The sequence below is a fragment of the Myxine glutinosa genome, chromosome 1 (assembly GCF_964187855.1).
Source record: "Myxine glutinosa chromosome 1, kmMyxGlut1.1, whole genome shotgun sequence".
NCBI lineage: Eukaryota > Metazoa > Chordata > Myxini > Myxiniformes > Myxinidae > Myxine > Myxine glutinosa.
This window is the reverse complement of record NC_136261.1, coordinates 71,906,694-71,927,999: the sequence shown is the minus strand read 5'-3', so window position 1 is coordinate 71,927,999 and position 21,306 is coordinate 71,906,694. Positions and strand designations below refer to the sequence as shown.

General features: G+C 41.2%; 1 protein-coding gene across 8 annotated transcripts in view; it reads right to left on the bottom strand.

The window, feature by feature from the left end:
- Positions 1 to 9,254: 9,254 nt before the first annotated feature.
- Positions 9,255 to 21,306, bottom strand: part of LOC137425046 (pancreatic alpha-amylase-like) — a 54,550-nt gene continuing 42,498 nt past the window's right edge. For all 8 annotated transcript variants that reach the window (XM_078772920.1, XM_068113070.2, XM_068113079.2 and 5 more), the window contains exons 7-11: positions 17,587 to 17,709; positions 17,309 to 17,408; positions 15,331 to 15,452; positions 13,832 to 13,957; positions 9,255 to 9,607 (exon numbers count right to left, since the gene is read on the bottom strand). In XM_078772920.1, the coding sequence (XP_078629046.1) occupies positions 9,418 to 9,607; positions 13,832 to 13,957; positions 15,331 to 15,452; positions 17,309 to 17,408; positions 17,587 to 17,709 (661 nt within the window). In that variant the 3' untranslated portion in view covers positions 9,255 to 9,417. The remainder of the gene's footprint in view (positions 9,608 to 13,831; positions 13,958 to 15,330; positions 15,453 to 17,308; positions 17,409 to 17,586; positions 17,710 to 21,306) is intronic.

The window sequence follows — 21,306 nt, the reverse complement described above, 5'->3', positions numbered from 1 at the left end:
GTGGAAGTGGTGTAATTGTAGATTTTGCTCAAAAACTTGAAAGTCTACCTGATAAAGCTAGATTGTTGGTTGGAGATATGCTTTCCTCTATCGCTCAAGCGGGTGTTAAACTAACTAAACGGGGTAATGGATTGTATCTTTCTCATAAATAAATGGATAAATGGTTTAAACAATTTGGAAAGAATACAACATCAAATATAGAACTAGCTAAGTATTGTAAAACACTAAAAATTGATAATGTGGTTATTTGTATGAGAGATAAATTAATACATATAAATAAGAATACAAAGAATATTATTATGAATTTAGACACAGAATGGTTCTCATTGGGTTTGTATTCATAATAGTCAGGATAAATATTATTTTGATAGTTATGGTATGCCACCACCTGTTGAAGTAATACAATTCTTACAGAATGGTGTTTATCAAACATTTCAAGTTCAAGAAATTAATTCTAAATGTTGTGGTCAATTATGTTTATATGTATTATTTCAACTCAACAATAATGAAAATTTTTATGATATCATTTTTAATCTAATATAAATGACTTATGTTGGAAAAGATGGTTCTTTCTTTGGAAAATCTTCTCAGGATATTGATTTATCAAATTATTATACAAAGGCACAGGCTGAACGACAAAAATATAGTGTAAGTAAAAATATTAATATGAAGAATACTTATAAATTAATCAATTATCCAAACCCTACAGATGCGAATGACTTAATTAGATTTAGTGATTTATCACAATATATATTTTTAAAGAAAACAGCACGTTTTGTTAAACAAGTAAAATTTACAACCACAACACCTGGTTATACTGACCATACACCTTTCCTCATTGAATTTAACTACCTGCTTACAATTGAATTTTATAAAGAAGGACATATAGTTAATATGCGAATTAATAAATGGGGGTATGATATGCCTGATTTAGGGTATAATTGGTCTTTTTCAATAAACATAGAAGACCTACATGATTTAAATCAGTCTCATAAAGAAGAATATTATCCACTTGGTGAGGATAAGGATTTATGTGGAAGTACAATTAGTAAACAACAAATACTTGATTTTAAGAAAAGAAAAATATATGATAGTATAGCGATGGTTCGCATGACAAAGAAGGAAGGTAATGAGATAAGGATAGAAAGCCGAGGAATACAAACCGATTTGGTAGTGGGAAGATGGGGTGGTATTACCTGTCATAATATTAATCTCACATATATTTCTGATACATAAATGGCAGGAAGAAGACTACAAGAGAATTATAATTTTTGTATTCAGGGATACCTACAAGAAAAGGGTGCTCGGTATTACATACCTTATGATTTGGAGCATATACATGGGAATTTTGTCATTAAAAACTGGCCTTATACTGATATTGTTAAACCCACAAATAGAGACTTGTTTAAAATATTAAATAAAAATGAACTTCTCAAAGTTATGAAATATAAAACTCTTTTAGAAATCGTCAACAAATCTTATTGGTATCCTATTATGAGAAAAATAATTATAGATACAAGAATATCTCAAAATCCAGATGAGTATATGTATAATATTCTTTGGGGTTCAAACTCAAGGGTAGCAAGGGATGAGGAAGGAGTTGAAGAAGAGAAGGAGGAAAGAGAGAAAAAGGAGAAGGAGGAGAGGGAGAAAAAGGAGAAGGAGGAGAGGGAGGAAAGGGAGCAAAGAGAGAGGGAGGAAAAATATAAAAAGATGGAAATCAGTGAGATTCGTAAAAGATTGAGTGTATTACAGCAAATAAATCAATCTCAACGCACCGAAGAGGAAATTAAAGAATTAACAACTCTTATGAAGATAATGGTTTCAAAAATAACAACGTCAATGTCTTCAATTTCAGGGAGGAAATTTAAACGAGAAAGTGGTGAAGAAGAAGAAGAAGAAGGAAAAGATTATGTGATTGATGATGTTGGTGTCATTGACTTTAGTTCGTTTTTATTTGTAAATAAATGGAGGAGAGAGTGAAGGCATTCCTTAGGATTCTTTATGTTTTAAAAATTAAGATAGAAATGTATATGTTAAAAACCAAAAAGGTTTTGATACTCTATCGGAATTTTTCTGATAAATAAACAATTGTCTCAAATGTAAAAAGAAAACTAAATCTAAAAATATCTCTTATGTTAAAGCTAAAAATAATAGAGTTTATCAAAAAGGAATATGTCAAGTGTGTGGCTCTAAAAAGTGCCAATTCATCTCACCTAAAAGAGGAGGAGATATACAAAAGTTTCTGTCAGGAAGTAAATTTACAACAACTGGAATTCCAGGGGAATTACACCTTCCAGGGTATTCTTTCTGTGGTCCAGGAACAAACCTGGATAAAAGATTAGATGAGGCTGACAATCCTAAACCTTGGTCTAAACCTACAAATAGGGTTGACGAAGTGTGTATGAAGCATGATATTGCTTATGGGAAAACCACTACGTTGACTGAAAAACATAAAGCCGACAGCGAAATGTTGTATAATTTGTCTTTGATACAAAATCCAACGTTGAGAGAGAAAGTTGATAGGTTTATTGTGAGAAATTTGATAAATGCTAAATTGAAACTTGGTCTTGGTTATTCCTCAAAAAACTATTAGGCTCTAATGATGTCATCAAGACTGAGGAGCTTTTGGCTGAAGAATTACACAAACCTATAATCACAAAGTTTAAAAGAAGGAAGGTTTATTCTAAATACACTGACCACATATGGTCCGCTGATTTAATTGAATTGAATAATGACAGGGGATACAGGTATACTTTAACCGTTATTGATTTGAGGAGTAGATTTGCCTGGGTTGTCCCTTTAAAAAATAAAGGGGTGATACTTTAATGTTAGCCTTTAAGCTAATATTTGATCGGGATAAAAGGAAACCAAAGAAGTTATGGACTGATGAGGGAACAGAGTTCTATAACAAAATATTCATGAAATTTCTTAAGGGGAAGGGTATTAAATTATACAGCACCTTTAATGAAGGAAAGGCAGTTGTTATTGAGCGTTTTAATCGTACTTTAAAAGAGAAATTATATAAAAAATTCACACAACTCGGTTCTCAAAAATGGGTGTATTTAATTCAGGATATTGTAGATAATTACAATAATACAGTTCATTCATCAACAAAATCAAAACCATCAGAAACATTTACAAAATTAGAATATGAAAAGGAGATTAATTTGAGAAAGCCCAAGTTTAAAGTTGGTGATATTGTAAGAATATACAAATGGAAAAGTCATTTTGAGAAAGGTTATACACAAAAATGGACTCGTGAATTATTTAAAATCATTGATGTAATGGATACAGTCCCTTGGACCTACAAATTATATGATTTAAATGAAGAAGAAATCTTGGGTTCATTTTACTCGCAAGAATTACAAAAAACACAAGTAAGCAGAAAATACCCTTGAAAATAATAAATAAATAAATAAAATGTAATGGGGATACGTTTTTAAATCTGTGAACCCCAAACACAGAATCCCACAACTTTTTAGTTGGGGCTTAACTTTTGTGTGTGTATAATGGGGATACGTTTTTAAATCTGTGAACCCCAAACACAGAATCCCACAACTTTTTAGTTGGGGCTTAACTTTTGTGTGTGTATAATGGGGATACGTTTTTAAATCTGTGAACCCCAAACACAGAATCCCACAACTTTTCAGTTGGGGCTTAACTTTTGTGTGTGTGTGTATGTGTGAGTGAGTCATAATAATATACAAACCCTAACCCAACCCCATCCCTAACCCAACCCCATCCCTAACCCAACCCCATCCCTAACCCAAACCCATCCCTCACCCAACCCCATCCCTAACCCAACCCATCCCTAACCCAACCCCATCCCTAACCCAACCCCATCCCTAACCCAACCCCATCCCTAACCCAACCCCATCCCTAACCCAACCCCATCCCTAACCCAATCCCATCCCTAACCCAACCCCATCCCTAACCCAACCCTAACCCAACCCCATCCCTAACCCTCACATTCAAAATCCCAACCCTAACCCAATCCCATCCCTAACCCAACCCCAACCCTAACCCTCACATTCAAAATCCCAACCCTAACCCAACCCCATCCCTAACCCAACCCCATCCCTAACCCTCACATTCAAAATCCCACCCAAACCCTAACATAATCTTTCTTTTCTTCTTTTTTTAAATACGTTTTTTTTTTTTTTTCTTCCCTCCAATTCTGTCTTTCAAGGCTTTCAAGTTTGAAGAAGTAGAAATGGGAAGAAAGAATTTTCCAGCATTTTCTTCCTCGAACTTTCTTGATATTGCTTAAATCAAGCGTCATTAAATAAAGAACATTGTTCATTGCTTTAGAATCCAAAGAGTCTCCAAGAGGAACCCCACAGGTAGAGTCTCCAAAATAAAACCAACTTTCCAAGTTCCCAAGGTATAACCACATTCCTGTTGAGCCTCCAAGATAGGTATCACATTCCGAGTCATCAAAACAAAACCCCCATTCCGAGTCTCCAAAAATATAACCATCTTTCCAAGTCCCCAAGGTAGAACCACAATTTTCAGAAATATTGGGGGTTTCTATGATGTGTCTCACATAGTATAACTGCGGACCATCAGGGAGAATTCCCATTTCACAATTTTTTAGGGTTTCTATGATGTGTCTCACATAGTATAACTGCGGACCATCAGGGAGAACTCTCCTTGCCCAATTTTTTAGGGTTTCTATGATGTGTCTCACATAGTATAACTGCAGACCATCAGGGAGAATTCCCGTTTCCCAATTTTTTAGGGTTTCTATGATGTGTCTCACAGAGTATAACTGCGGACCATCAGGGAGAATTCCCGTTTCCCAATTTTTTAGGGTTTCTATGATGTGTCTCACATAGTATAACTGCGGACCATCAGGGAGAATTCCCGTTTCCCAATTTTTTAGGGTTTCTATGATGTGTCTCACATAGTATAACTGCGGACCATCAGGGAGAACTCCCCTTTCCCAACTTTCAGAAATTTGTGGGTCTCCAATGTATGACTTGTATTCTGGCTCATCAAGGTAGAACTTGTTCAGTGGGTTTTGTTTTGATAACTCACAACAAGTATCATCATGGTAAAACTCTTTTTCAGGATTTTGTGGATCTCCAAGGTATAACTCTTTGGCTGGGTCATCAAGGTAGAACTCGTTCTGGGGGTCTTGGTTGTTCAAAATGTCTTCAAACAAAAAAATAACTTCATCCCAAGTTGTGTTAAAAGCAGAATTTTCATTTCGTATCTCAGATACAATTTCCTGTGAAAGAAAATAACAATGTATTAATTTAATACAATATTTTTATTTGTATAAATCAAGCTCTATGAATATTAAAATAAACTTTGTTAACTCTTACACGAGTCTCATCTAAAAAAAAAATTAAAATAAATAATTAAATAAATAATTAATTAAATAAATAAATAAATAAACAAACTTACCTCCATTGATAAGAGGTTCGAGTCCAGTTCATCAATCTGAAGGTTGAGTTCTACACAGGTAGTAGGACTCCAAGGAATAGCAAAGTTATCCCATTCCATTTCGGCATAGTAGTCCATTCTCAAGTGAAGCAGAAAGCGTGTTTGAAAAAGCCTGTGTGGTTGGTGCCTTTTATAAGGACTGGGTGTCATTTCCTGTGGAAATTCCCTGGGCGTGTCTTAACTGGAAATGATGTGATGGAAATTCCCTGAAAATGATGTAATGTATTACCTGGAAATGATACAATGCTGAAGAGTTTATAAAGTGGGTGGGGCTTAGCAGAAGTGGGCGGGGCTTAGTAAAAAGGTGGGCGTGGCTTAACAAAAAGTGGGCGTGGTTTACCAAAAAGTGGACGGAGCTTAACAAAAAGTGGGCAGAGCCTACCAAAAAGTGTGTGGCACTGGAGGCGCTCAAACAAGAACATTGAGGGAGGTTTACCATTTTATCTTAGCTCAGTTAAAATATCTTAATAAAGAACCAAACTCAAACATCTTTTTTGTTAATATATTAGATGGTGAAGGGAGTGGCAAGAGAATTAAATTATTTCCCACGCATAAACAAATATTTGTAGGGTCGTTGTTTGAGTGGGTCAAAGATGATTCATCAGATGATATTAAGAGTAAAAGGTTAAAAGGTCCATAAGGTCAGAAGGATCACAGGTTCACACAGAAGGACCATTGTTTAAGTGGTCTAATGAATAAGGATAACATGTCAAAAGGTTAGAAGGTTCGTAAAGAACAGGGTGGGAGAAATAGAGGTGTTTTGGGACAATGAGGGAGGGGAAAAATTAACATGTAAGTCAATTGGAAAATGAGAGTGTCCCAGAAGCAACATATATACACTACTGATGGAGGGGGAACAAACACCAGAAACAGATTTGACCAGACGCCACCAGGATTTGGAAGAGGGAGACAGATAAGAGAGTTCGGTCTTGAGAACGGAGAGATATTGTTTCCTGGCTCTCCTGAGGGTGGACACACACTTGTTTCGGGCTTTGCGAAAGGAAATTAGATTTCCTTCCATTGGATTTGCTTTCTAGGAGACGAAAGCAAGTTGTTTCTGGGCAACAGCCTCACCACAAGATTCCGTGTACCATGGACGGGTGGAAGGATAAGACGACTGAAGACGAGATGGGATAAATCTGTGCATGAGAGAGAGCAATTTACTTTGGAAGAATTCCCAGGATGAGTTGATGTCAGAGGCGGTAGAGATGGGAGACCAGTCCAGATGATTGATGGCTGCTTGAAGACCGTGCCAGTCGGCCTGAGTGAAATGCCAGACTCGTCGACACTGAGGAGGCTCTCTGAGAATGGTCAGAGAGATGTCCACTTTAACAAGCACATGATCAGATGAGCCGATTGGCGCAGAAGAAGAGCAGCAGACATTTTCAGGGAAGTTTTCTTTCAGGGAACAGGAAGTTTTCTTGGTTCCATACATCCTGGAGAGCTGTAATTTGGCCAACGGTCCTCTTTTCTGGTATCTATTTCTATTTTCATCTATAAAAAAGGTTTAAAACTTTTAAAAAGTGTGTAGCCCTAAAACATGTTATTTTGTTTCCTTATGTCATCAACTGCAGTTGTTTTCCTTGGCTGATCTTGCCATTGTCTATTGCTAAGTATACTAATGGTTTCTTTCTTTGTCAAGATATTCCAAATTGTTGTATTTGCTCTGCCCAATTTTGTGCTATGGTTCTAATTGAATTATTCTTTTCATTCAGCTTCCTAATTGCCTGCTTTTCTTTCATAGACAGTTCTCTGGTCTTCATGTTGGTTTTTGCCTGCTGACTCCCAAGGCAAAAGCAAACACTAAAACCAAAATCTGACATCTGTAGCTCTTATGTGTGAACAATCAATGCAACAAGAAACACCTGATCACTAAGAAACATCTGTCATTCATTTGTTCCAATACTTATGTTTACCTAAAATTGGGGGACTGAACATAAAAAAGTGTGACTGTTCTACAATGGATGGTATAACATGCATATATAAATAGAAATACCAAGAAATAAAAACTCACCTTCTGTACTTTTGCCTCATATTCATCTTTTGATCTCAAATCCAAATTTCTTGAGTACTGTCGAACCCCGCTATTCACGGGGGATACGTTCCTGGAAAGTGCCACAAACTACAAAACTGCAAATAGCTGTGCATTGTTTCAATGGAAAAAAGGGGGATTGGTTTCCGAACATGAAAATCTGTAACTGTTGAGGCAAATCCCGCGAATGTCGACAAAAACCTGCAAATGTTGATGAAAATCCAGCGAATGTCATTGAAAATCCACAAATGTATGCAATACCATTGTTTCAATGGGGGAAAAGGGAGACAGCTAGTTTCACTAATAGTGGTGCAAAATCTGCTTTTACATTTGGTGGAGTGTTTTCATTCTGTACAGTAACTCGTGAGGATGACGTGTTATGCAGCTGTTGGAATATCCCACGAAGCTGCACACAGTGTGAATGGCGGGACATCTCAGGAAGCAATGTTTACCGTGTGAATGGTGGGATATCCCACGAAGCAATATTTACCGTGTGAATGACGGGAGAGCCCATGAAGCATCCCACAAAGCAATGTATATTGTGTGAACAGCAGCATATCACGTGAAGCAGTGTTTACCATTTGAATGGTGGGATGTTACGTGAAGCTATTCACAGTGTGAATGACAGGATATCCCGCAAAGCTTGCTTTTAGCGAGGCTAAAATACTTTTATGTGGCCGCAAAGGCCATGAAAAGGCACAGCACAGTACCGCGAATGTAGAACAGGTCATGCTCGCGACTTGTAAAAAAAAAAAAAAAAAAAAAAAAAAAATTTGCGCCCACGAAAAGCTGCAAATACACGGGACATAGGGCCATGAGTAGAGAAGTAGGTCGCCATTTATCAACCGCGAATATATGGAACCCGCAAATAGCGGAACCGCGAATAGCAGGGTCCAACTGTATATACTATATAGCAATAATATTAACAAATTTGACTTCACTGTTCCAATGCTTATGGAGGGCAATGTATATTGGAATTTCGTTGGCACCTGATGCTTTTCCATTTGGCAGCTCTTTCAAGGCTCTATGTACCTCACATTTGTGATTGCATTTCACTTCCTGTGTTTTGCCTCCCCTCCCCCACCCCATCCCAATTATTTATTAAATATTTTGCTTTTAAACGATTGCTGTGTATTTGAGTCATGATCTTGTCTTCCAGCATAAGTCAGTATCCTCATTAAACCAATCTCGTTCACTGAAAAAGCTGCGCAGTAAAATTAATAAAAACATGTCGTGAATTATCCGCATGTGCAGTTCCGCATCCGCTCGGCTTCTTGGGCAAAAATTCTCCAACTCTGTCTCGCATCACCCGTGGGTGTGACCGAGTCTGTTGCACATTGGTTGTCAGTTGTGCGACAAATCTAGACCACCATTACAAAATGGTGATCAGGCATGCGTTTAAATCTTGAGGGAGGGGGAAGGACAGATATGTCCCCGAGTACAAATTCTAAATTGAGTGCAATCCGGCACCAAATTAGTTTTGATCGTGCAGACTAATTGTTTGTTTTAAAATAATGTAATACAAAAGTGGCGAACAAAAGTGAACCGACTGTAATTCTGTCTGTGAGGAAATGTACAGTTCTAGGACCTCTTACACATCTAATGGTGACTGAACCGTGATGCCACACCACCACCTGCTGCAGAGGTTTCTGACTCACAGGTGGTTCCTGCCACCATATCCACCCTATTTAGGCAGCCATTACCTGTTAATAAGAGCTTTAGGTTGCAGACGGGATGATAAAGATCAACATTAAATGGACAAACCGGCTGACTGCTCACTGACTTCTCCCAAAAGAGAAAGTCACATGTTTTCTCAATGAGATTTATTGGGGATAAATACCAACAAAGGCAATGGTTTTTCCACCTTTGTCAGTTGAAGTTGAAATGAAGAGCACAATGAGCTTTTCACTCAAGGACAAATGAATGATTGTTTATAATTTGGCATTGACATGAATGGCAATCATAGGATCTTCAGCCCAGCTTTCAATATGTAAGTGAGCCATTCCATCACTCCCGACCAGCACAGAGCCTGCCGTGCAGTGCCCATCCATAAAATCTCCTGATATGATGTCACAATATGTGCCAGCTGCTAGGCCTGTCTGAATCGCCAAGTCCAGAACGCTGAAAAGGTCAGAGGATTGAGCGGTGTGAGAACTGCATAATTGCCATCACATACATTTTGAATCAATCTGATAAATGTAAGTCATGTCTGTGTGCAAGCAAGAAAAACTGTATATACAAAATAATACATTTGCGTACAGTTAAAAAAAAGAGTTTTTAAGTCTTGGGTATTTAGAATATTTTTAGTCACCGGACTTGTCCCATTTTCCCAGTCCGAATCCCAATGAACCGCGTCACAGTTGTCACACCGGCTAACTGATTCTAGCGCACCAAATAGGGTCTCAGACCTGTTTGCTGCATTACCGTGCTGAGGTGGTATGCCCGAGCCAGTCGGGAGACATGCTGAAAGGTGCTGTGCGCCCAATCACCCAAATTAGTGACCCGAGCGATGGCCGCTCAGGTGTAGATAGGTTTTGTGCTACGAGCTAGTCGCCACAAACCCAATTGGTCGTTTGGATATAAACATCGGTTAATGTGGCTCACAATCAAACACAGCTCAAATCACTCGGAGACCAAGTGAATTTGTAATGGTGTACTAACAAGCAAAAATTGTGGGAATACAAAGAAGCAATACAGTTATCATTTGTACAAAGAAATCCCCATACGTGCCCTGAATTTTGGACGAGCGGTGGCTCCTTAATTATTTTTGTGCTCAAGGCCTCAGACATTCCATAGGACAAGAAGAATCGGACAAGACAAAACCGCTGATGTATCAGGTGGGACCTAGCAAAACCCAAGGGTGAATATGCACCCAGCAGGACTAGTTTGTGGGCGTAAGCACAAGCCGGCAATATGGGAAGGGATGTCCAGGTGCGGTTCAAGGTGGGGGGCTTTCGTGGAAAGAGGGCATGCTGCAAACAGGGGGCATCTCGTGTCGGCGGAAGACACTGGGACTTGCCTGCAGCTTTCTCTGTCGGGTCCCGGAACATCTCTCCACCCCCATGGTTCGCACCACCCCTTTACCATCATAGCCCCTCCCCCCTCCTTTGTCCATGACACCACTGGCCCCACCCCGCATGGCTATCTGGCCCGTGAGCAAAGTTAGTTGGTAGGGAATTCTGCTTTGACCTCTCCCCCAGTTTGATGGTGCTGACAACCCAAAGGACAGTGTGGGTCTGGTGGCAGTGGCAGGTTTTCCCACCTAAAATCGTGCCGACGTTAAAAAGGCAACCAATCGTTAAAGGCAATCATTAAACGATCGCTGCAGGCAATCGTTAAAAAGCAAATACAAGACAGACTACAGAGGAATAAAACATAAAAGATTTCAAGGGAAAGCGGTTTTAGACACACACATGCCTGGCAGGAAGATGACAGCTCTCTATAGAAATAACGATTTATAATAATAATAATCGTTATACGATGCAAGGTTACCTCCAAAAGGCATTCTCACAACAATATATTAATATGTGCTCCATGAGCCTCAATCTTGTGCACAGATAAGTAAACAAATTGATAAATAAATGAAATATCACTCCGAGCGACACTTTGCAAAACAGAACAAAGTAGAATGGCACTCAGTAGAGCATCCTTTTGACCTCAAAAATAATTAGTGGTTGAATTCAGTGACCTGATATGAAAATCGACTTCAAAGTTTAAGATAACCGGAAGAAAATTGACAATTTTAGAAATTTGGTGGTTGGTTTCACTAAGCCGATATACAAATCCTATTCAGATTTCAAGTCAATCGGATGGAAATTGAGGATTTTAGATTTCGAAAAAAGTGGTTGACCTTTGGCATATGTTGACCTTTTGACCTCAAAAATATATAGGATTTTGTCGGACCACGAACTCTACCATTTGGTAAAGTTTCGTGAATATCAGTTTAAAATTGTGACCTGTAGGCAAGTATAAGTAAGCAGACTAACAAACACACACAAACCCACACAAGAGCTCCTCACCACATACAAGGCTTTCAGCCGCAGCTCAATGGAATACTGCTCTCCCCTCTGGTCTGGTGCTCCTGCCTCACACCTGGCTCGTCTTCACGCTGTTGAAACCAAAGCATTCAGAATCATTGGAATCTCCCGCGATGAAGCTAACTCCAAGGGCCTCTCACTCACTCACCGCAGGCAGGTTGGTGGTCTTTCCGTCTTCTACTGACTCCTCTCCGGCCTTGCCCCCCCCCAGCTCTCTCTGGGCTCTGTCCTGCAAATATTCCTACAGGTCGCACAAGATCTGCCTGCAACCCTCTTATGGTCAAACTGCCAAAATCAAGACTCTCTGCTCACCTTCACTCCTTCATTCCTCTTTTCTCCAGCCTCTGGAACAAACTCCCTCACTCTCTTCAATCCCACTCCACCCTCCAGGTCTTTAAAACAGCTGTTCACCACCATCTCTTATCTTCCCCCATTGGTAGCTCTTTCACGAGCCTCGATCTTGTATACAACAAAAAAAAAAAAAAAAAAAAAAATCCAAAACCTTGATCTTTTCTACCCCTGCTAATTTCACCCCAATTCCACTTTTTTGAAAAACCAACTTCTGTCCTGGAAGTCCTTGGTGTCCTTGTGTTTTATACTTCTCCCTGCCCCCCCCCCCCCTTCCCACGCCTCCTCCCCCCAAGCCCTCTCCCTTCCACACATCTCCCTGCTCTCAAATGTTGTGTTTGTGTGCTTCCCCTTCTCTCCCCATCTTGTTTTCCGCTCCCTCTTTTTATATATTTTGTTTGTCTGGTTGATTTGTTTGTGAAGTAAATGTTAGCTCTTTCACGAGCCTCGATTCAGTATACCAAAAAAAAAACAAAAAAAAATAAATAAAAACCGGCATGATCAACATACATACTTGCAAAAAAATAAAATATTTGGCAAGTAACAAATGAAATATCACTCATGGAGCAACACTTGGCAAAAGAGAACAAAGTAGAATGGCACTCTGTAGAGCATCCTTTTGACGTCAAAAATAATTGGTGGTTGAATTCATTGACCTGATATGCAAATCGTCTTCAAAGTTTAAGTTAATCGGATGAAAATTGATGATTTTAGAAATTTGGCCTATGTTGACCTCAAAAATAGTTGGTGGTTGATTTCAATAGTTGATATGCAAATCCTATTCAGATTTCAAGTCAATCAGATGAAAATTGAGGATTTTAGAAATTTGAGTAAAGTGGTTCACCTTTGGCCTGTGTTGACCTTTTGGTCTACGCTGATCTCAAAAATAGTTGGTGGTTGAATTCAGTTAGCCAATATGTAAATACTATTCAAATTTGAAGTCAATCAGATGAAAATTGAGGATTTTCGAAATTTGAAAAAAAGTGGTTGACGTTTGGCCTATTTTGACCTTTTGACCTCAAAAATATATAGGATTTTGTCGTACCACGAACTCTACCGTTTGGTGAAGTTTTGTGAAGATCGGTTTAAAATTGTGACCCGAAGGCAAGTATAAGTGAGTGGACAGACAAACAACCACACACAAACAAACACACATACGGACAAAAACACATACACAGCCAAAAACACACACACAAACAAACACACACACAAACAAACACACACACAGACAAACACACACACAAAACACACACACACAGACAAACACAAACAAACACACACACATACAGAGACAAACACACACACACACAGAGACAAACACACACACACAGACAAACACACACAAACAAAAACACACACACACACACAGACAAACACACACAGACAAACACACACACACACACACACACACACAGACAAACACACACAGACAAACACACACACACACACACACAGACAAACACACAAACAAACACACACACACACACACACACAGAGACAAACACACACAAACCGGTGTGATCAACATACTTGCAAAAATTTTAAAAATCTTTTTTGCCAAGTAATAAATGTAAAACGAAGACCAATAAACTCTCCAAAATTACATTGTGTTCAATCTATATCCAGCAAGTATGAAATGTCAAACTGATCATGTGACTGTGTTTGCCAAACTATGGTAATGACCAGGATTTGACATTGCGAACAGGATCCACCGAGGGCATTACTGGAAAAGCTTTAGAAGGTCAATGGGCTGAGTGAGCACAGAGAACAATTCAGGATGAGATTGATTCATCTGTGATGTGATGGCAATGGGTCTAGTGTTTTAGCCTTACTTGGACTTTTATTTATTAATTCATTGATAAGCATCACACAACCAAAGTTTAATGTCATCACAACCGCCCAACATAATTCACACTACCTGGCATGGAATTATTGAGGCAGATGGGTTGGAGGCTCTCACCTGTCATCGTTGTTGAACACAATGAACCCACGATTACCACGACCAAACGCCACTTGGTTGTTTCCATTATCCCACCAATTTCGGAGATCACTGCTCCCAGCTGCATTCCGGAAGGCCACCATGTTTCTAACAGGATGAACACCACAATTAGCCCAGTGTTTTGATCGCACAATCACCACTCTGATACCGTAACCCCAATTATTCATCACTTTCCTTGGTAGTTTGGAGAGAGTTCTGCCTATTTCCAATTGTTTCAAAAACTGACCCAAAACTTGTGCTGCTATCGGTAAAATTGACATTAGTTTCAGCAACAACCGAGCTATAGAACCGGTGCGTGGTACACTGGGCGTCCCATCCGTCAGCATTGGTTGGTGGACCATACGTTGAAGATCTCATGGTGTCCTTCCCGAAAAGTCGACCGGTTATCGTGGCACCATGAGCAAATGAAAAATTCCTCTACTGTAACTCCACCATCCTGCATTGGAGGGGCAACTCGTCCTGAATTGTAACTTCCTGCCAGGAAGCTGTTGATGAGATTTTTTCTTTTTCATGAATAAGCACCGACAACAAATATCAGAGCCCACTTTTATACCATGAAAATGGCACAAAGGTGGTTGAGGAGAATTAGACTGCATTGTCGTCTACCGGGTGAGGAGCATGCCTGACACGGCTTCAGCGACACTGTGCACCCACCTTCTTCCACACATAGTTTTGGGTTGCCGTTGGCTAAATACTAGATCATCCACCTTTTGATGGTTGTTGCTGGGTAATACTAGCTCATCTATCTCAAATCAAGGGTTCCACTACCCCTCTCGGCTAACTGAGTTGCCACAAACTAGTCCAATCCGGATGGGTGTTTTTTAGGAGACACCATCTCCTCACTGGATGGCTGTTGGCTCCCGAAGAGAGCTCATCCTTTCCTTTGTTGGGTGTTGTTATTGTTGTTGTTGTTGTATAGCCCCGGACAGTTCTGTCGAACAAGCCCGCGGCACGGAGATGGCCGATCGACCTCGCAGGAGCTACCCAGAGATCCCCCACATCCAGGATGGTGTACGCCTTCACAAAGTCAGGGCCAAAACATAGTGAGAGAGAGAGAAGAGGGAAAGGGCTGGTCCATGGGGACCAATCAGCACTCTGACCGTGACCACGCCTGACGTGATTTGGCCCCTGACTTGCATTGGGGGTACAACCACCGTGAAGAGGGGTCCCCGATAGTTATTTTGTCAGGTGGTGGTTTGAATCCTGGCTGGGTGTCACTACACAGTCACCCTCTGCTGTCAGGTTTTGTTTTTAGTATACCGAATGTGCTGCCAAAGTTTTATTCCTTCGCTGTATGATTTGTATCAAAATAGACACATGTACTGTACATGTATGTGCACATGTGTGATCTGCATAATCTCTTTATATATACTTTTGGTCTTTTACAGGTAATCAGTGGTTGAGTTTTCACAAGGTTGGAACCTCTGACACCATTGCTAACTTTTCAATTGGTTCCTTACTTGATCTGGCGCCAGCGGTGCTCACAGATCCAGTCATTGCCACATGTCAGGTCACTGTTGATAGTAACTGGCTTGGTGCTGCCATTGCTGTAGGAAGGTGGGCCCTGCCAGTCGTTGATATCCTAATGAATGAGGCATGTGTTATTGACACTTAATGAAAAGCAGAAAATAACCAAACACACTTTCACATTAGTCAAGATAAAGCAATTAAACAACGTCAGTGACTGTCAGTTAATTTTGATGAAATATAAACTGACGATTCATGTGATCTGATACATATAGTGCCTTCAGAAAGTATTCACACCCCTTGATTTTTTTCACATTTTCTTATGTCACAGCCTGAATTTAAAATGGATTAAATTGAGAGTTTTTGTCACTGGTCTACACAAAATACCCCATAATGTCAAAGTGGAATTTTTTGGTTTAGAAATTTTTACATAATAATTAAAAATGAAAAGCTGAAATGTCTTGAATCAATAAGTATGCAACCCAACCCCTATGCTATTACACTAAATTCAGCTCAGGTGCATCCAATTTCCTTTGGTCATCCTTGATGTCTCCACAGCTTGATTGGAGTCCACATGTGGCCAATTCAATTGATTGGACATGATTTAGAAAGAAACACACCTTTCTATAGAAGGCTCCAAAGTTGACAGTGCACGTCAGAGCAGAAACTCTACCATTAAGTCCAAGGAACTGTCTGTAGAACTCCGAGATAGAATTGTGATGAGGCGTAGATCTGGGTAAGGGTATAAAACAATTTCTAGAGTGTTGAAAGTTCACAAGAGCAGAGTGAGCTTCCTCAATTGGAAATGCAAAGAATAAGTAACTACCCAGACTCTTTCTAGAGCAGGACATCTGACCAAACTAAGCAACCGGGCAAGAAGGACCTTGGTGTGGGAGGTGACCAAGAACCCAATGACCACTCGGACAGAACTAGAGTTTATTGGCTGAGATGGATGGGAGAACCTGACGGAAGGACAACAACTGTCTCTGCAGCACTTCACATGTCTAGGCTTTATGGGAGAGTGGCCAGACAGAAACCACTCCTGAGAAAAAGGCACATGACAGCGCACCTGGAGTTTGCAAAAAGACACATGAAAGACCGAGAGCATGAGGCAAATATTCTGTGGTCTGATGAGATGAAAATTGAACTCTTTGGCCTTAATGTAAAGCGTCACGTCTGTCAGAAAATGAGAACAGCTCATCACCCATCTAATACCATCCCTATCATGAAGCATGGTGGTGGCAGCATCATGCTATGGGAATGATTGTCAGTGGCAGGGACTGGAAGACTTGTAAGGATAGAGCGAACAATAAATGGAGCCAAATGTAAGGAAATCCTTGAGGTGAACCTGCTTCAGAGTGCAAAAGACCTGAGGTTGCGGAAAAGATTTACGTTCCAACAGGACAATGACCCCAATCATACAGCCAACGTAACACTGGAATGGCTTCAGAACAAGAATGTGAAAGTCATTGAATGGCCCAGCCAAAGCCCAGACTGGATCCCATTGAGAATGTGTGGAAAGACTTGGCGCTTCTATGACGTATTGACTCAGGGGTTTGAATACTTATGTAAATTAGATATTTCTGTATTTCATTTTTTATTAATTTTGTAAAAATGTTATATTGGCATCCCTCTCCCAGCAGTAATTTGGCCAGGAATTTGCAATTTGTCCTGAGGGATGGCACACACATTAACATCCATCCTGTGAAGTTTTACATCTATCCTGTGAAACACCGGGATGACTGTTTACAGCTGGGTAGCTGGGTAGCTGGGGCCGATATACAGTACATACATATATATATATATATGTGTCATCCACATGGCGATTCATCCTCCAGAAGTGTGTGTGTGTGTGTGTGTATATTTATATTAGATAGCAGGATTTCAAAATGGCGTATTTACTACACTTCGTTGAATGCAAAATCTCCTTCTGGAGGATGAATGTCTGGACATATGTGCTTCTTGACTTGCCTTGTCATTAACGAAGTATCGGTTCCAGTGGAAGCTGGACATTATACGGGGTTTCCCGTATGGATGCGCCAATGTGAACGCCACTGCTACCTTGTATAATCTGAATATAACCACGATGTTACGCAACCATGTTTCATATTCTCAAGAGTGAAACAATCTCAAAAGCAAAGGTCAGTGCAGATTGAACGTCACAACAGTGATATCAAGAAGCTACCAATAAACCATAAATAACTGTAGTAGGGATATAATAAAAGCGCATGATAATAATAAATTTCTACCTTGAATCCCAAAACGTGAGGACCGCCTTTCCGCCAGCACCGCTTCCACGTTGGTTATCGTGGTTATCTACAAACACCAGTGCACTGGTTGATGGCATGAAGGCCCAGCCCTCACCCCAGTTCCTGTACACGAGATCATAAAAAACATCATCATTGTAAGTCAGTTGAGTACCAGTTCACTGGTAATTCCCTGTTTGTCGTAAAAAGGCGACAAAAAGGGTTGGCGGCAGGAAGGGCATCCGGCCGTAAAACATTGCTTCAAAAAGGGGACCAAAAAAAAACAACAACAACCACGGTCCCCAAAAAAGGCCAACCCCCGCTTGCGGGGAAAAATGGCCTCTAAAGGTGTTTTTTTTTTTTTTTTTTTTTGTAAGTCGGATTTAGCTCATCATTGGATCCATTGCATTATTACGTCACAATATGATCATGATTGGGTGGAGTTCTCGTCTCCAGTGGAGGTTAGAACCGCCATATTGGTTTTCCTTCTATTGAATTTTTTTCCTTTTTTTTCTCACAAATAGTCTACTTGCCAGCAATGTGAACCCAGAAATGTTGAGTACCCCAAAGTTTTAAGTTAGAAATGTACAGTATGGGTCCCCAGCACTTAGAAACTGCCGGATGCTAACTTGCATATGTTGGGCAATTAGCAAAATTAGCATTAATAGCATTAACCCTATCAAACATAGGCCTGGGACACTGAAATTTCTGTTTCGCTCTATTGCTCCACTTTTATTCACAGGTATTAGAGGTAACAAAGGCAAGTACCATACCAAACTAGAATAATATGACTATGGGTAAATAATATCCTCAAAATTAAAACACAAGTATACCCAAAATTATCAGAGCTGAAAAATATGTGCACTAGTTACACAACATAAAACTTCCATCAAGAAAGAGCGTCTTGCACTTCTACTACTCTGCACTGTTATAAAGCATATCCTCATCATAAAACTCATCCTCATCGTCTTCATCTTCTTCTCCTGACTCTACATTCTTGTCATATTGCTCCTCTTGCTGTGAGTGTGTGAGTGTGTTGCAACATGTACTATCAGAGCCTTTGCAGAAGCAGTAGCTGGTATAGGCCAGGCCTGCAGCTACGCAGCTGCACTTTGCTGTTAAACAGGGCTTTAACCCAGCTTTGCAGCTACAGCTGATCATTTCCAACACGGCAGGAGGAGCAACGGGGCTTGCATCCAGGATGGGCATGATGACTTCCTCTCCCTTCTCGCCTTCCTTCTTATTCCATCCAAACTCTGTTATGTCCACAGCTGGTGGGTCAGGGCAGTCTGCTGCTTTCCAAAGCAGCACCTGTAGATGGGCACGCCGTCCATGGAGGAGAGCGTTGCGCTCTGTAGGAGGCAGTGTCTTCAGTGCTGGGGGGGTTTGCGCTTTCGGTAGATGTCATATCTGGCGACGTTCAGAGATGCCGACTCCCTCTCGTTGTACAGAGCCAGGAAGAAACCACTCACTGCCTCTGTAATCTGTAAATCAGTAGCTCCCTCCTCTCCGATGAAGTGAAGCAGGTCACCAGGTACTACTCTCATGGCCTTGAGTGCGGACACCTTCCCTTTCCCCGCGGGATAGGAGGTGGTGTCACATCCGGAGAGAGCATGCATAGCCAGGATGGAGCGACACTGCTCACCGAGATTCTCTACTGTCGAATTGATGTTGAGAATAGTGCCATCCCATCTCTCCATCTGCAGGTTACATGTGATACCCACCTTCCAGCACCAATAGACCATGAGTACGAAAACATCAGTGTCGTCGCTGAGAATGCGGACAGTTTCAGCTCCGCGACTGGCTGCATCCAACATGTATGAGATGAGGGAGACGTCAGCCTCGTCATGAGTGACAATACTGTCTGCTTTGCTGACCATCTTGATGTGATCTCCTATGCTGTGTGTGCACAGGAGCTCACCCAGTCTCCGTTTGTTTGTCTTGTTCTTCATCACTTTGTCGCGGCTAGGTAGAGGGGTTGTCAGTGAGAGTCGGTACTCTGTTGAGCTCTCCCCAGCTCTTCTCTGCCTCTCGTGGTCTTTGGCAGAGTCTTGCTCATACCGGTCAAAGATGAAAAATGTTTCGGTGATGTAGCGATTAAGCCGGCGCCCCATGCTGGCTGCGAGGTCAGCCACAGTGCCTGACGATGGCCACACCACGTGGTAGATGAGCTGTGATGCATCAACGAGTACAACATGTGGTGTGTGGGGATTGGGGGCAAGGATTCCAAGACGCTGGACGATCACAGACTTGTTACCCTTCCTGAGGCATCCATACTCATCGATGATGGATGCAGGGACCAGGCCGAGCTCGTAGTCAAAGAGGGCAGAGAGCTCCATTCTTCTCTTGCTCCCCACCACCAGCAGCCGAGCAAACAACGCCTCAAGGTCACATGTGGTCTTCGCATTGACCTTCACTCTTTTTTTGGTGAATGTCATTGTCACCACCTTATTTGAGATGGGCGCATGAAATCTCTCAGGAAGTGATGAAGAGAACAGTGTGCTCATGTCCTGTCCGATCTTCAATGCATCTTGCACATTCACCTTTTCATCTGCCACCTGGCCATTTATGATATGGTGGAGGGTCGCGGTCTCTATGGTGAGTGGATGGGAGTTTTCCTGTAGCACTCTCAGGATTTTAGCCCGGTCCTCCGCGTCCAATTCCCGCCGTCCTTTACCCTCTTCTTTGTGTCTGTTGGGCTTCATTGTCTTATCCGGTGCTTCAGCATCGTCGCAAATCTCATCCAATGACTTGGAGAGATAGGAGCAGATGCCGAAAGATTGGATCCACATGGCGACCTGCTCAGGGTTGGTGGAGATGCCTTTCATCCCTCCTACTCCCTTCCCTTGCTTGATGCATGTCTGCTCCCCAAACATGTCTCCACTCACTGCAGCTGCACCATCAGAGTGGCGGCACACATGGCTTCCAGCGTAAAGGTCATCCTTGGCAGTAGCAGGAAGGTACTGCATGTCGCGCAGATGCCATGTGATCCATCTTGCGTAGTGGTGATGACCGACAGCAAAGAAATAGGGCAGCATCTCTTCAAGGCAGTGTTGTTGCAGCATCCAATCACCCTCTCTTTCTGCTCGCCAGAACCTGTGAGCTATTAGGGTAGGGGTGATGAAACAATCCACCCATAGCCAGCCTGTGGGGTGCTCTTTGGCTTTCTCCAGGAATGCCGTTATCTGCTCATGAGTCTTTTCTCCCTCCTCTAAGAAGTCATGAAGAAGAGCAGACACAACCATACGGAAGGCTCGCATAGCCTTGGGCCAGGCCTTCCCGTTGAAGATGGATTTCTACGGCTGAACGGATGGTTGGGTGAAAAAAAATGCACGGCTTTTACATCCCTTTTTCACATGAAATTTTGATCGCAGGAAATTTTTTTAAGAACACTCACGGAAAGCATATCTGTCTAAGTGTATTATGTCCAAATTTCATACAGATCCTTCAAATAGTTTGCTCACACGAAGCATTCAAACGGAGCAATAGAGCGAAACAGAAATTTCAGTGTCCCAGGCCTATGTTTGATAGGGTTAATGCTAATTTTGCTAATTGCCCAACATATGCAAGTTAGCATCCGGCAGTTTCTAAGTGCTGGGGACCCATACTGTACATTTCTAACTTAAAACGTTGGGGTACTCAACATTTCCGCGTTCACAAGAGGGCTCTATAGGCTTGGCAAATAGACTAAAAGAACATGCAAATGGAAAGCACCACGTAACA